Source organism: Pecten maximus, chromosome 19, assembly GCF_902652985.1.
Source record: "Pecten maximus chromosome 19, xPecMax1.1, whole genome shotgun sequence".
Classification (NCBI taxonomy): Eukaryota; Metazoa; Mollusca; class Bivalvia; order Pectinida; family Pectinidae; genus Pecten; species Pecten maximus.
The window spans coordinates 25,467,225-25,484,683 of record NC_047033.1 but is presented as its reverse complement, the minus strand read 5'-3'; the positions used below and the strand labels follow the sequence as shown (position 1 = coordinate 25,484,683).

At 39.2% G+C, this 17,459-nt stretch overlaps 2 protein-coding genes across 2 annotated transcripts; both read left to right on the top strand.

Moving 5' to 3' along the window:
• The first annotated feature begins 3,983 nt into the window (after positions 1-3,983).
• LOC117317692 (kelch-like protein 10) lies at positions 3,984-9,148 on the top strand. Its single transcript, XM_033872567.1, has 6 exons — positions 3,984-5,057; positions 5,660-5,807; positions 6,388-6,557; positions 7,434-7,705; positions 8,392-8,483; positions 8,873-9,148. The coding sequence occupies exons 1-6, from the start codon at positions 4,085-4,087 to the stop codon at positions 9,003-9,005; spliced, it is 1,788 nt and encodes a 595-aa protein (XP_033728458.1). The 5' UTR covers positions 3,984-4,084; the 3' UTR covers positions 9,006-9,148.
• A 3,148-nt stretch (positions 9,149-12,296) lies between these two features.
• Positions 12,297-15,588, top strand: LOC117317693 (collagen alpha-1(XIV) chain-like). The gene is made up of 4 exons (XM_033872568.1): positions 12,297-12,500; positions 13,115-13,675; positions 13,842-14,195; positions 15,007-15,588. Exons 1-4 carry the CDS (start codon positions 12,335-12,337, stop codon positions 15,567-15,569), a joined length of 1,644 nt encoding a protein of 547 aa, XP_033728459.1. The 5' UTR covers positions 12,297-12,334; the 3' UTR covers positions 15,570-15,588.
• The last annotated feature ends 1,871 nt before the right edge of the window (positions 15,589-17,459 follow it).

Sequence of the window (17,459 nt, the reverse complement as noted above, 5' to 3'; positions counted from 1 at the left end):
AGTTGGTAATCTACTGGAAAATATATAAAGTATGAATATCATGAATAAAACATCCATTTAAAACATTAAATACTTCATATACTCGGCCTTCAACATAAAATACCTTATGGACTCATAATTAATGCATTGAAGATTCCAAGAATACATTCAAGATCCCGGAACACATTTGAGCTCCATGAATACTTGAAACTTTCGGAATTCATTTGAAATCCATGGATATATTTTAGATCCCGGAATATATTTTACATCCTGAAATTCATTTATGATCAAAAGAATACATAAAAGCTCTCGGGAATACATTTAAGATCCCGGAATATATTGAGGATACCGGAATACATTTTAGATCCCGGAATACATTTAAGATCCCGGAATATATTGAGGATCCCGGAATACATTTAAGATCCCGGAATATATTTAGGATCCCGAAATTCATTTTACATCCCAAAATACATTTAAGATCCTGGAATACAAGTGATTTTCACCATACCAAAAAGATCGCCATGGTCCATATACGCGCTTTGCGTTAAAAATGGATTGTGAAGTAAAATAGACCTGTTCGAAAGTTGCGAATAGCCAGATGATGCAACTTTAAAGTCATTTAATGAATGTCCATTGTAACTAACAAACATATTTGTTTTGCAAATAAAAATATCTTTATTTTAAAGATATAAACAGACATTTTTTACATTTATTCTTTTATTCTGAAAACGGTCACCACTAGTTCAAAACAGGCCAATATATACCATACCTCTTTGTGAGTCAAAATTCATATTACGCTGGTTTGATGGCCAGATATCCGAATAATTTTGTGTTGGGTACAAATATAATTCGATTCTCCTTCAAGACAGATCGTAATGTAATACGGTGTTAATGATCAGTATCCGAATACAATGTTTTCTAAATTACGTCATTGTAACTCCGTTGTATAGTAGTAATCATGATATCAACATTTTATAAAAACTACGTAATAAAGACTTTTATAAAACTGTAATACTTACGTCTTTTAGTGTGCGGTGTGTAACCAAAGATTCGTCAGTCTGTTTATATATTACATGTACATAGTCAAACTACGGAACCTGCGTGTTGACAATTAGAAAACTTGTCGACAGGACCTATATTTCGTTTTGTGCCATGTGTGTTTGACGGTAGCTGGAGTTTTGAAGGCCATTGGTAATGAATGAATCTCAACTATAATTGAGCTCTGGAATGCTGCTTCAGGGACTCAGCACGAACTCAAAACCTACGTCCATACGTGAGTTGGGAATTGTGTCCCTGTGATTAAATCATGATCCTTGTACCAATGTTCAGTAATGAAAAGAGCCTGTGTTATCATGCCTACAGTTTCAAATCAATTTTGAATTATACATGGTTTGATTTAATAGCAATACATTCAGAATATGCAACACTTATACTTGAGACATAACTCGGAGACCTTTTGCTATCTAAGTGGACATCCTCCCACTGAGCTAAAGAGATAGCCTTTCGCGATGTTATTGGTGTTGATTTCAAATTTACTGCTATATACGGGGCTCCATATCTAATTACGTGAGACTGCATTCAAAAAGTTAGTTTGTTGTACACGTAATACCCAGTATTTGTAAGTAACATGTTGTAAACGACGTCAAGATCTAGAACATGCATGACATGACACTATTTCACTACTTAATGAGTTGAATGAAGGCGACAGGCCAGTGTGGAACCACTTCGACAATGTTGGTCCCAGAAACCTGGAAGGATGGCAAAGCAAGCTTAGGAACAGGTTCCCACTCGCACACCCAAACATTTACATCTTCATCCGTCAATTCAAAGAAATCAGGCCACAAACGACATCACCGACTGCCAATGCCCAAGAGACGCAGATACCGACTACAACAGTTTGACCCATAGTGGGTAGGCGCGGACCTACATCACAAAAAAAATAATTTTCATATTAAAAAATAGCCTCTCCCGGGCATGGCCCAACCCACGACTACACATCCTTGACAAGGGAATTAACTGACCGGAACGTGAAAACCGACCTATTTTCTGTCAGAGTTTATTTTCTCCGCTAAATACCATCGGATTTTAATCATGCATGGCTCATTTCAAAGATGAAACATTTATATATCCGTTGATACCAAAGGGCCTACATGGTGCTGAAAAACCACAATTGTGTATTAGGATGCCTAGAATGTCAAGTTTTCCCTGAAAAATGTTAGGTAGACATTAACTGTTTGTTTGTTTTTGTTTAACGCCCTATTAACAGCCAGGATCATTTAAGGACGTGCCAGGTTTTGGAGGTGGAGGAAAGCCGGAGTACCCGGGGGAAAAACACCGGCCTACGGTCAGTACCTGGCAACTGCCCCACGTAGGATTCGAACTCGCAGCCCAGAGGTGGAGGGCTAGTGTTAAAGTGTCGGGACACATTAACCACTCGGCCATCGCGGCCCCGGGAGACATTTACTGGTCCGTACGGTTATCTGCCACCATTCTAATGGACACATCTTTATTCACATGACTAGTAGTAAAAACGGATTCACAGCTCCATTACAAATATAAAAACATGTTATCCTACCTTAAAGTGGGACGTTTATAGTTATTGTCATGCAAATAATCTGAGGTTAAAGTCGCGGTTCACAGGAGATGGCCTTCTCGGCCGCCATTTTTTTCATATTCTGCTTAGAAATTATTGACCAATCAGCGAGGGCGTATCATATCCCCGTTGCCTGGTACTGACCGTATGTCGGTGATTTTCTCCGGGTACTCGGGCTTTCCTCCACCTCCGAAATCAGTCACGTCCTTAAATGACCCTGGCTGTTAAAAGGACGTTTAACAAATTAAACCAAAACATAAAACAAATTCATATTAAGCAAGAAAAATACACTGTACATAGAGTTAATACTGGCGATGAGATAAACATTGTTGTCTCAAACAGAGGTTATAACATGTTAAGAACATTCAATTTTGTTTGAACGGTGAAAGTTTTGAGCATAGCCTGATTTCTTTTCACAAGAAGTAAAATCGAAAATATGCTTTAAAATATTATTAATAGCATCACAGCTAGATTAAAGATTTGCAAATATGATAACATCGTAGCATCAATGTATACATAATAGATGTTCTTTGGATAAACATGCCCAAATCTTAAACGAATTGCTGGTTGACAGACAAACACAAACAGTATTCGAAATCCAATAGATTTATACTTCCATATATTTTACATTCTGTGTTGTATTTGCCTGCATGTCGTTAGTAAACCAAATTGTGTATTCATGATTCTTGACTGTATACTGCAACACTGTGCGGCGCACGCCCCAAGTCATCACAAAATCATCAAAAGCACTATTCTTGACCTATACGATTTTTTTTTTTTTTTTTTTACTTATTAAATTCCCGACGTCGTCACACTCACAGGGGCTCGTTTCTGAATTTTGCGAATTGAAAGACACGACAACATTAAAAGTCCACGATTTATATAAAAAAAAAATAGCATAAGTCCAGTCGATAGAAACATCAGTGTTTCCGAGGAATCGAGCCTATTCCGTTCAATACCCGTTTAACACCGCATCACTTCTAAATTATAACCGTATATCTTAAACAATCAGAAATTTTGCAATTGTGACCAATTTTATGATATCTACAAACGTATATAAATTATGAAATAAAGCCGTGCAAAAACTATTTTATGTGTTTGCTATTAATAACGACATAAGGGCCCATATTATTCCTTCTGGAAATTTCAGCTATTCCGGTATTTCAACTTATATATTTCATGTCGTAACGGGCGACATTCTATTTAGCTGTCAACAAAATTGTAATTAATATCGACTGTATACTATCATTTGTATAACAGTTCAATGCTTAAATATTATACTATTTTTTTCTTCTAAAAATTGTTCCTCTACATATGCTCTTTATGACGTCATAGATCAATTTAGTACATGACGCCATACAGCCTATTACATTATGACGTCACTAACAAACACAGATTATTCTGTATTTCCTGCCTGCCTGACAACCATCGGACATTTAAGATTGGGAAGGGGGCTGCAACTCCACGTGTTATGACACCAAATTGCTGAGAACAATCTACCTAACAAAAAAAATGGAAATTGAAGATTATGAAACGAACTCGGGCGGCACAGAACTGGGGAAACGGTTTAGCGCACATTCGTGCCTCGTCTTCGACGAACTGAGAAGATTTGGTCAGCTATGCGACGCCGTGATAAAAGTAGAGCACCAGGAATTTCCCATCCACAGAGCGATCATGTCGGCTAGCAGTCCCTACTTCCGGGCATTGTTCACTAACGCGTTGGACGTCGTGGAAAGGCGGGAGGTGGAGATTCCCGGAGTCACAGCCGACATAATGCAGATCATCATTGACTATGCTTACACACGCCGTGCTACCATTGACGAGAACAATGTCGAATGTCTGCTTCCGGCGGCCGACCAGTTTCTAGTTCACGGCCTTGTGAAGCGCTGCTGTGATTTCCTTGCCGGGCAACTAGAGGCAGGAAACTGCATTGGCATCCATAACTTCGCCCGCTATTATTTCTGTCCTTCCTTAGAAAGAATTTCCTACCGCTATTTGATGCATAACTTTAGTGAAGTTTTCGCCATAAGTAACGAATACATCGACCTCTGTGTAGAAGATGTGTGTGAAATATTGTCCTCGGATGACCTTAATGTAAAAAATGAGGAAATGGCGTTCATGGCGATATTAAGATGGATTGATTATGATCCTACAAACCGGAGGTGCCATATAACTGACCTGCTTCGGACCGTCCGTTTAGGATTGCTCTCCACCCAATATTTTGTAGAGAAGGTCAAATCGCATCCATACGTGAAGGAGAATGACCAGTGCAAACCTCTTGTCATCGAGACGCTTAAGTTCCTGTATGATCTGGACATGGATGAGGACAAGGACCTCGATATTACCAATCCACTAGCTCGTCCCCGTGTGCCACACGAGGTGATGTTTGTCGTTGGGGGATGGAGTGGTGGATCACCGACAAATGTCGTGGAAACCTACGACATGCGAGCCGATAAGTGGATCGTATGCGACACCGGCGATGAAGGTAAGTCTGTTTAAATAGAAATATATAAAAGATACCCATTTGTTAAAACGTTACAATGATTGTACAATGAAAATGTCCTGTTTAGCATACACACATTTCGGGACCTCATTTGTTGCAGATACGGCGGTGTGAGCATTATGGGATACAATATACATGTATGAAGCGCGCTAGCGCACATCTCGGATACGCCTTTCACGTATTGCGTTCATTCCACCGAATACCATTGCGTTCATACCACCGTATACCATTGCGTTCATACCACCGTATACTATTGCGCTCATACCAACAGTATTCAACAATACTCCACTGGATATATTTTATACCAATCAGTTCGACAATGCATCCCATTGCGTTCATACCACCGTATACCATTGCGTTCATACAATGTACCACCGTATACCATTGCGCTCATACCAACAGTATTCAACAATACTCCACTGGATATATTTTATACCAATCAGTTCGACAATGCATCCCATTGCTTTGATACCACCGTATACCATTGGGTTCATACCAACAATACTCAACAATATTCTAATGGATTAATCACACACAAATCAGCTTTACTTGATAAAACCAACGGATGATTGTACATATTCCAGGGCCTCGTGCATACCACGGAACAGTTACAATAGACAAGAAAATCTACGTCGCCGGGGGGTTCGACGGCGTGGAGTACTTCAACAGTGTGCGATGTTTCGATCCAGTCACAAAAACCTGGTCAGAGGCAGCACCAATGAACGCCAAGAGGTCAGTTCGTGTGTTTGTTAAATACACTGTACTCAAATCGAGACATACAAAATGTAGATTTTGTCTATGAGTGTGGTATGATCATCATAAATAAATAAGGACATGGCAAGAAACGCATGGTGTTCGTCCTTGGAAAAAGTACAAAAGTGAATCCACCACAGGTTTCAGCTATTTCACATACCATGGTGAAAGATGTTTTTTTTTTTTTTTTTTTTTACTTTTGGACGAATGAAGAGTACTCGGCATTAAAATGTATAGGTTAACAATGGCTGTATTACTTGGTTTTATTCGTTTTCAAAAGTATCCAAACAAATCTATATTTTTGTTCATAGGTCTATTATGACCTCGTTTTGATTGATTTTGAGTAGAGATTACGGTTTCGTTATTATGTCGGTATTCCCCGTTGTCCTTGTAAGCCCTGACAACATGAGTTTGTGACGATTGCGCTAGTCATGCAATTTTTGAAGAGAAAAATAATACAGAATCACTTATCAGAAATCACGTATTGTGCGATAGGGATATTTAGATCAACTGTCCCGAATATTTAAAAAGAGGTTTGTCTTTTATTGGCTTGTTACAGGTGCTATGTGAGTACAGCTGTACTGAGGGGCTGTATATACGCCATGGGTGGGTATGACGGTCACGTGAGACTGAACACAGCGGAGCAATACTTCCCCGATCGGAACCAGTGGACCGTTGTTGCACCAATGAACCACCAACGTAGTGACGCCAGCGCCACCACTCTCCACGGTAACTATAGCAACATTGTAACATAGTATCTCAATCGAAACTCCTCGGGTATTCTTTTCCTAGCTTGCCGGAAAGGCCCGAGGTTATCCGATTGATAGTATCTAGGAGTCCATGGTAACGGTTTACCACCCGGAACCTCGCGAATGTGACTCCCGCTAACACATCCGAAGAGTTCCTACTGACGGTTTACATCCATATATAATACGAGTAACAACTACTTTGGACAAGGCAAGCTGGTTGGACCAAGAATTAGAAAACAAACAAGTTATTAAATTGAAATAGGCCGATTACTATTATTATTTGAATAAAATATTACTTGAAATACAAAGATACACTGTATTTCAAAGACAATCAACCATATGCATAAAAAACTTTGTTCTGTACATTATCAAAAACCATCCCGCCTCCCGCTGGACATCCGAAGAGCTCCGGTTGACAGTATATTTACAAAAGAATTTTAATATAAGTTTTAAACTCACCCGGTTACGATTACTTCAACAATGTTAAAGATTGCGAAAAGAGAAACATATGATAGGGGGCCGTGTTACCTCTAACTTCCCACGTTGGATTTGCTCTGCACAGATTGTCGAATTTCAAAGTTTGGATTTTTATCATATTAAACAGATAAATTACAAATAGCAATCAAAGATTCAAAATCACGATTATTTAGTATGAATGATCCGGAACGGGAAATTCGTTAACTAAAATGTTTCCATAGGAAAGTACTCCAACATAAGTTTTCATTATCGGCTAAGTTTTGTGAATTTCATCACATTTTACCAGTCTGAGACCTACTGATATATATTTATACAATAAAACAATGTTGTTGAAGTTCTGCGGTTTCTTCAGAATTATCAATCATTTTAAACATTTCAGATAAGGTCTACATCTGCGGCGGGTTTAACGGACAGGAGTGTTTGAACTCCTCGGAATATTACGATCCCGCCACGAATCAGTGGACTTGTTTTGCACCTATGCGGAATAGGCGAAGTGGTGTGGGCGTGATCGGCTACGGCGACCAAATCTACGCCCTGGGCGGTTTTAATGGCGCTGCCCGGATGAACACGGGGGAGAGATACAACCCCCATACAGACAGCTGGCAGACAATACCGATGATGTATAATCCGCGTAGTAACTTCGGTATAGAGGTACATATGTTAGGGACTATATTATTACACATCTTAAATGCTCTTTTGAACCAATTTGAATTTTTAAAAAAATATATAGGTCTTAAGATCGAACATATCTTTCATGATGGGTTTGGGACATTTTATTAATAATTCATTATAAATAGATTGTAATTGTTCAGGATGGCATACAACGGGCCTTCTGTATATTGTTCAGTGAGGTAGTCACCAACTACTACACAAGGAGACCCTGCCTCAAAATGACCTGGCTGTTCACCGGGCGATAAACCCACCAGAAAAAAAAAAGGGAAAAAAAAGTAAAAACAAAACAAAAAACAAAAATACAAAAAAATACACAAAAAAATTGTACACTTGTCTTAACATTGACCTTTAAACGACAAAATGATATGGCTTCTACTTTTTGGTGTTTGATCAAACTGCCTTATTAGTATATTTCATTGTATAACATAATATTTTCTTTAAATGTATAGCTATCTAACATCAGTACTACAAGTAAGATTTGATATATGCGTAATTTTTAACAAGAGAAAAATGCTGACAATTATATTCCATCAGTAGTCCGAAAGATTCTGACAACCCCTTCACACATCAATACCCGCTACATATAGCGGACGGTTAGAAATATTCTGACAAGTATATTAATTCTTCACACGTTGTTTGTACACGTGATCATTTGTACACTCTAGGTGATCGATGAGATGATTTTTGCTATCGGAGGATTCAACGGCGTCACAACCATATTTAACGTGGAGTGTTTCGACAGAAATTCTGAAGAATGGTAAGTTAATTATCCTTTTGTTTAAAGAAAAATAGCTGAAAATAAGATATTCAATATTTTGTACATCCAAACGTGAACTGTTCTCGCATAAATGTCGACGAAAATATAATTTAACCTGGCTTGTAACAATCATTTTCATTGGCTTAAAAATATGCTATCAGTTTTAATGTCACTTTTGAAATGCTGATACAGTGGCGTAATAATTTCTAAGAGAAAAGAGTCCATCGATAAAACTAGATTTTCGCATGGATCGTGTATAGTACATCAAAATATCAGGATCAATTTGAATATATCTTTATTTTTTGGATATATATAAAAATTATAAATATATACATTGTATATAAATGACATCAATAAACCGCTTATTCTAAAATTGTTTATCTTTTTAGGTTTGACGCAACAGATATGAACATTTATAGGAGTGCTCTCAGCGCATGCGTCATCAACGGACTTCCGAATGTTCATGATTACACCCACAACGAAACGAAATCAAACAAGGAAACAAGAAAAGATAACGAATAATGTAAAACACTGAGATTTATCATACAAATCCTGTATGATAAACAATCATACAAATCCTGTATGATAAACAATCATACAAATCCTATTACATTATTTGTATTGAAAGTATTTATGAATACAACTTTAGTTTTGTTTAATCACTAAATCCTGATATGTACTTCACAGAGAATAGTGTATATCCGAAACATTTATTTTGAAGGGGTGGATTGCTGCCTGTGTGACCATTATATTTACAAAGAAAATTATATCGGGTTACTGTAAACGTGGTTATTTACGCGGGGGTTAATTTCGCGATTTCGATATGTAAACTGTATGCGTGGGGATAATTTTCGCGATCGATCCACCCATTGGTATTTCGAGATTAGGCAAATTGATATTTCGTGATCAAAAGGACTCCGCGTAATTAGCGTAAATTCCCCCTCGCGTAAATTTCCACGTTTACAGTACGGTCTGTCCTAGAGATAGCAGATGTGTCTTTTAAAGAAGGATACAAGGCAGTAAGCTCATATACAAATGTCAAATATTATTTTATTACAGGGACTTGACATGAGCTCCCAACCCACGGTCCATATATATGTGTCATAAAATAAAATGCCCATTAACACTTCGGCATTTGTACACGCGGGATATTTTCAGATGTCTTGGCCGTTGGTCACATAGCGTTCCATCATACAACTGTAGAACATGGCTTTGTACATATCACACTAGCCACCGCCTTCGGCCCACGCCAGCCGAAGGGTTCATGGCTGTAATTTCAACTACTACCAAAAATACTAGTCTTACTGTATCTTATTGTATTATTTAGTACTGTTTATATATTATGTGTTTGTATTTGTATTATCTGTGTCTTGACAAAGGGGTGGATTGCCTAGAAAATTTGACATTTTTCATGTCCACACTGTTAGAATTACTTCTTTGCCCCATATTAACATTCCAAGTAATTCGTATCCTGCAGACATACCTTTACAAGGATCCAGTGTTACCTGGATAATTACCGTTGATATTACTTTTTGACCCATATCATATATATGAAATACATGTATACCTGTAATATATCTGTAATACATATCATATAAACAGTAGGTCGGACGTCCATCGCTGGTAACTTGATACATGTACAAACGTAGGTCTAAATAGCGTGAGCATGGAATAAAAGGACTGACATTTCTTACCTGATTCTTCATTTCGACTGAAAGATATTCTTTATATGAAGAAATTTTATATGTAAACAACGAAACATATTCCCCAAATTATCAGCTGAACACCAACAAGCGCATAGGTATATATAACACGTTTTGACGTAAGTATAACCCAAAAGCTTCCTTGTTGGAGCTGTATTGCACTACCGAGTATGCTATTTTAGGACTATGAACATTGACAAGAAGATGTGACTGGAACATAATAAATATATCAATAATAGTTTTATATACCATTATATCACAGCAACATAGCCGTCTCAAAGCGGTTCACAAATTAGCATCCGTGGTTATTGAGCCTTTAGCAACTAGCCAATGTATTCCTAAACTCCCTTGGGATCAGACAGACGGAGCTGCCATTTACAGCTGAGTCGACTGGAACACAATTGAGTAAAGTATCTTGTTCAAGGATACAACCCAACGCCCGTGCCGGGACTCGAACTTGCGACCCTTCGGTCACGAAGCCTGCATCCTACCACTAGACCATCTCCAGTATGTGATTAGTAAATGCCGGACAGGCTGATACACAAGTGTGCATACATTATATGTGTACTATTTTAAGATTTGGAACTATTCTGTTATATTTGTCTTTCTTGCACTCTCTTTGTAGTTCTCTTCCTTCGCCCCTTTCAATCATTGGTTACATAATGTCTATATATAGATGGTTTGGCGCCGTTACATTGCTGGTATTATTTGTTGAGGAGAGGGCCTTCAATAACTTGATATAACCTTTGCCTAAACATTTTGCTTTACTTATTGAAAGCATAATAAAATATGTTTAATACAAATGCTCCGGTCAGACCTATATATGATGCTACTACACTTTAACTTCATATGCCGGGACCTTGAGAGTTATAAGCAAGAAAGGATTTTGAAAGAGACTGTCTAACAACAAGGCCGAGGGAAGATCCAGGAAACCGACAACGTGTGTAAAGACAGCTTTGGGAATAACGAATTCGAAGGTGGATATAGATTGTGAATCATCGATTAATGAAAATCAGTAAAAACGTATGAGCATAATGTGTCATAGAATGACGAAACCGTTGTATGGTACTCCTAGCATCCCCGACGTCACTGACGTGTGCTGTGAGAACGAAACTCCAGCATCACTGACGAGTCCTGCAAGAACGAAATCCTAGCATCGCTGACGAGTCCTGGATGAGCGAAAAACTAGCTTCGCTGACGAGTCCTGCAAGAACGAAACATTAAACACCTTTGACGAGTCATAGAAGAACGAAATACTAGCATCACTGAAGAGTCCCGGAAGCCAGTTCATGACTTCGAAAATATTACTGTTCTCTAGTATTCTTTCGTGATCTATGTATGGAATATCAACAACAACTGAGATGCAGGCGTCCTATAGTACTCGGAGTGTCCATATTTCGCGTTAACAACAGAGAATACCGACAGGCAAACAAACTCTAATTCTGACTCAAAGTCCGTGAAACGAGGGCTTTATACGAACAAGATAAATATATATTTTCTTGTAGACGATTGGAAAGGTTCACGGAGAGCTAGACCAGGCGTGTCGGAAGAGCAAGTGTCTATCATGTAAATCTAGGTCAAATTATTTCTACATTTTACATCATGTTTTTCTCGGACACTTAGACGCAGTTAATTCTCGGGTTGGACACCGTAGAACTTTTCCTGTTACCATGGAAATGTTAATGAAAAGGGAGTATATTGCCCCCAAAAAACGACACGATTCACGGAATATCGAACGAAAGCGTCAGGTAACATGACATACAGTGTATGTGGTGCCATAGAAATATAGCGTGTGTCCGTACAGATGTTCCGTACCTCTCTTACCTTTATCAGTCGCAACGTAGGCTTGGCAAAAGTTCTGTAATACCTTCAACTTAACGGAGTAAACCGAGTTTATCTCTACCTAAAATCAACTCAATGTATTCATGAACCAGTAAACGCACCGATAAACTCACGATGTGTATATTGGGCCACATTGATTTACGTGGAACTTGATAAATCAGGGTATGTTTTTTCCACTTTTTTATGACACATAAGATAACAAGGTTTCAATACGACAGCTTATAACTTGACCTATCCATGTCAAGTCGATTTGTTTAGAGAGGAGTGGAGATTTGGTTGAGTAATGCTTTAATTTCGACCAGGAAAATGCGGCTCCTATTCGAAGGCGGCCAGATACTGCTTCTTGTATTGGGATGTTTCCTGTGTGGAACCGTGAACGCCGAGACTCGTCAATATCCTGGTGGCAGGAACCAATCAGAAACACTAACGAACCAGAACTCTGGCACGAGACGAGGGAGGCCAAGGCCGGGTCGTAAGTAACGCTTAAACAAGGGGAGGGCGGTGTTCGAGTCTAAACCTCCAGATACAGATCCGTGTTGGGACCTAGATGTGACCGAGAATTTCTCGTCTAAATGTTTATGAATTAGCTCAAACTCTAGCATATTTCCCAACGGGATAACCTTCAAATTTAGTTTTCGAGTTATAGACCTTTGAACTGCTTGGCCGGTAGGGGATGGCCACTGATTAAGTATGTCAGTCAAGTCTTATTAAGTGATGGCGGCTCTTGGAAGACAAATAGCGTGACACGTTAAACAGAAGAATACCTCAATTCCAAGATGAGAAATCTTTCTTCCTTGACCCATCTATCAGCTGGTCTTGTCACCTTACCTAATATGGACGGTCCAGTGACTGTCCGGGCACGCATTGTTCCAGAAAGTACTCATTTCGTCTGGCCATTGAACAATACTCCATTGGTAGCGCCTACTTGTAAATTAATGCCTCGGTCATTCGAACGTCAACACCTTACTTGATCAAAGCAGCATCCACACTGTCAAAATAAAGAAAAGTCGAACTTGTGTTTTAGTATCTTCGTTTTAAGTGTTACTTGAATCCTACTCTGTATGTAATTTATTGAATTGTTTGTAGGATGCCATACATCCAAAGCGGACATCTTTTTCCTGGTGGATTCTTCCGGAAGCGTTGGATCAAGCAATTTCCAGTTGCAGAAAGGCTTCATTGCTGACTTTGTCAGTCAGATGAGAATAGGTATCAATGATGTCCTTGTTGGAGTTTTCACATTTTCTACCACCCCATACTATACGATACACTTCAGGAAAAATCAGGATATGACGTCACTGATAACGGAAGTGAACGGCATCCCGTACAAGAGTGGGTCAACGCACACGGGTACAGCTATCGAGTACGTCATACAACAGGCACTAACTACTACTTCCGGTAACAGGGCTGATGCGCCGGACACCCTGATAGTGATGACCGATGGTCAGTCAAACAATAAGGCAATGACGCTTGCAGCAGCCAAGCACCTGCACGCGACAGGGACCGATACGTTCGCCATCGGTATTGGGAGAGGGGTCAATATGGAAGAGCTCAATGCGATAGCCTCAACTCGAGGCAAGGTCAAGGTCGTTTCAAGTTTTCACGACCTCCGGGGAATTTCTAAAACGCTGTTTAGAACATCTTGTTTCGGTAAGTAATGTAGTTATTGAAATAATCAAAAATGTGATAAGAATTATTCAGACTACTTTAAGTAATGAACATTATCATAAAACAATCGAATACTTAGACAACAGAAATCGTTATGATATGATCATGCATCTTTTTTGTTAAAGCAAAATTAGTTGTTTCCCCTTAGCAAACACCCCACAGACTTCGACGACGTCTACCACAACTACAACACAAACGACAACTACTCCAACTACAACACCGACAACAACACCAACAACTACTACAACACCGACAACAACTACTACAACACCAACAACTACAACCACCACCACGACGCCTACAACTACAACTCCAACCACCACCACCACGCCTACAACTACAACAACTCCGACAACTACGACCACCACTACAACACCATCAACTACTACAACACCTACAACCACTACAACACCATCAACTACAACTTCAAGGATAACTACCACACGCGTACCAACGACTATGGCACCACTAACGACACCCGTACCGACTTCGGCATCCAAAGGTGCGTAATAGTTTAATACGTTATAATCATTGTCAAGACACCACATTGATGCTCCGCCACGTCTAATAGATCTACAAAATATCTGGAAGAAACTGAATTCTTCATCATGTGAAATGATTGTCTACAAACGTCAAATCATGTATCAGGTATCTCATACGATGTGAAAATGATATAAAACACATGTTATATTCACTTTCGCTCTCTGCACCCTTGTAATATATCGCGGCAAAATCGAAGTCATGGTTACGGCTAGCCACGTGATTGATGTCAGAGAACCAGTTGACCAATTGCTACCCCGATGCATATATTTTTGGAGATCAAAGAAGAACGGCAATTAATTTCAAAGTTATTCAATTTAATCATATGGCGACCTCGAGATTTGTTTTTATATATATATCAAAGAAGAAAACGTGTCTTCTATTGTATCTAGAAGGAAAGCAGCATTAAATTGGACTCTAATAGTACCGCATCCACGTCACGATGACATGACAAAATTTAAGACTCGGTCACCGCAACTTTGTGGGTAAAACAGAGAGACTAGTTTGCTCCTTGGTTGTACACCAAAGAATTCAGAGGTCGCCAAGCGCCAAATTGGCTGACTTTGAACTTGGTTGCCGCTTCTCTGTGATTTTCAAAACAAATTCATCAACTTAGCGATTTGTCTTCCTGACACCGATCAAATAGCTACTCGTATACCCTCGAATTTGGTATGACATATTCCAGGGGTGTAGAGAGCGGAAGTGCCCTCGATCTGAGGTATCGATGATGGGAGTATCGATAATGCCACATAATATCATGGTGTACTTTTCAGTGTGTGCTACTCCTATGGCGGACATCGTGTTCCTTCTGGACTCCTCGGGGAGTGTAGGCGAGGCAGACTTCCGGAAATTGTTGAACTTCGTGTCGGAGTATGCGCAGTATGCCACCATTGGTCCGAACGATTTACAAATGAGTGTTTTGACATTTGCCTCTGACGTCACGGCTAATTTTGATTTGAATACATATGACAGCAGTGATGCTGTAGTAAATGCCATTCTGAGGGTACCATACAAGGACGGAGGGACACACACAGAAAAGGCCCTACAGATGGCGCTGTACCACAGCTTCACTCGACAGACCGGAGATCGCCCTAATGCCAAAAATGTACTCGTGATCATCACAGACGGGTATTCGTATGATCACCAAGCGACATTGTACGCGGCTGAAATGTTACATCTGTATCAAATAGAGACAGTTGCTGTCGGAGTGGGACAGGGGGTGGATGTGTCCGAACTACAAGGGATAGCAACAGACAGCAGGCATGTGCTCACAGCGGCCAACTTTGATTCCCTTAACTCTCTAAGGTCACAACTGCAGTTGTTTTCTTGTACATAGATAAATAATTATTAAACTTCTGACTGTTTTTTTGACATTCGATGTTTTTGTAAAGGATACATCGGGCACGTTCAACAGGCCAATAGGGCCTGTTTTCATGAAACCACAACACGTACACTTTGTGCCCAGGCTGAAATAGTTTTGGTGAAACACTTATAACTGAATTAATATTTCTGGTTTTATGAATACCAGCTCGGGTTTTGTAACACGGTTTTAATAACACGAGTACCGCGCGGTGGGAAAATATAATGTCAAAGTGATGGATTCTAATATCAAAATTAATAAAATACGACAGTGTAACAAAATGCTTCTTAAGAAACTCGCTTATTTTCAAAAAGATCCGTTAAAAACTAGAACTGTCGTCCAGAGGGCCAACTCATATCCCGGCCCCTCCATCGCCCCTCTGGTGAAGATTTTCCCTCAAAAATCTGTTTTTAGTGAACGGGTTACCACGGCAACCTAAATTTGTGGGGGGAAAACCTGCATGCATAAGTACACATTATGAGTCCCTAACATTCCTGTGTATTTCAAATGAAATCGGTTGATAGCTATATAGCAGTTGTCCGATTTGTCTTGACAAAGTTTTCCACTAGAATATGGGTATTGAAACCTGGTAACCATGGAAACCAAAAATTCTCTAAAGAAATATCATGCATGCACATTTATATGGTCCCTATCACTCCTGTGTAGTTTGACTTGAAGCAGTTCATAGGTTTATGAGGAGTTGACTGGACAAAATTCCCCCTCACCCACTCACCCAAAAAACGAAGTATAGTGACCTGGTCACCATGGTAACCACAAAATTACATTATGATATAGATTACGTACATCTACAATGTATAAGGTTATTGCCATAAAGTTTCGTCGACATTTCCCTCAGTAGGAGTAGCCGGTACATCGTTGTGTCTATAGACGGACGGACGGACGGACGGATAACCTGATTCCAGTATACCCCCCCTAACTTCGTTGAGGGTGGTATAGTTATTGAGAGATCACCGGACATGATAAAAAAATCAAAAACAATCGTCGAATCAACACGCCGGTTAGAAAAACACAAGAGTTTATCATGAATATCCCTGTCAAGTTTCAAAAATACCGTTTGAACATTGCAGAAGATCTGTGGACTAACATAAGTGTACGCCGGAAGGACAGACGGGCGACGTACCATGAACACTTCTGTCAGAAGCATTTCATTATGTTTTGATGGAAATTTAGACTGGCCCCCTGTCTCTAGAATATTAAAATTATAAATAAAATTGAGCTTTATGGTTTTGATCCCTAGAATATGTCTGATTCTAGCTTAAGTTTCAAACCAGGGGCAGATAATCTAGTATTAGAATTTAGCTTGGCAATTCTTAACAAAACAACTTAGGGTCTGGTGGCCAGTCTAATGGAAATTGTACGGCCAAATTTATCATATAAACTATATAATGCCACGAGTTAAAGATCCTGTTTATCATATGTTGATTCACCGTGCTTTCATTATAATACACAAGTAAAAATCTTTCAAAAGTAATTCTATTTGAGAAAGCAATCTTATTAAAATTAGACTTGTAATTTCCGTTCCTCTACGATACACTGCAATACAATTGCATTGCAGTGTATCGTAGAGGAACGGAAATTACAAGTCTAATTTTAATTAGATTGTATGAGAAAGCTGGCGAATTTCATCAGCAGAGACAAACGTGCGGCGTCATATACGGTATTCATTGTGACATCACAAAGTATCTGTGACGTCACAATAGTTTTATTGCACATGCGCTTTACGATATTTATGACATGGTTGTACAGGCCAGTTATAAGATACAAATGGCGACTCTCGAACCGCGGCATGACAGTTACAGTCCTTATTATGAAACTAAAACTGATTTGTTTTTATGGCGGGGTTCA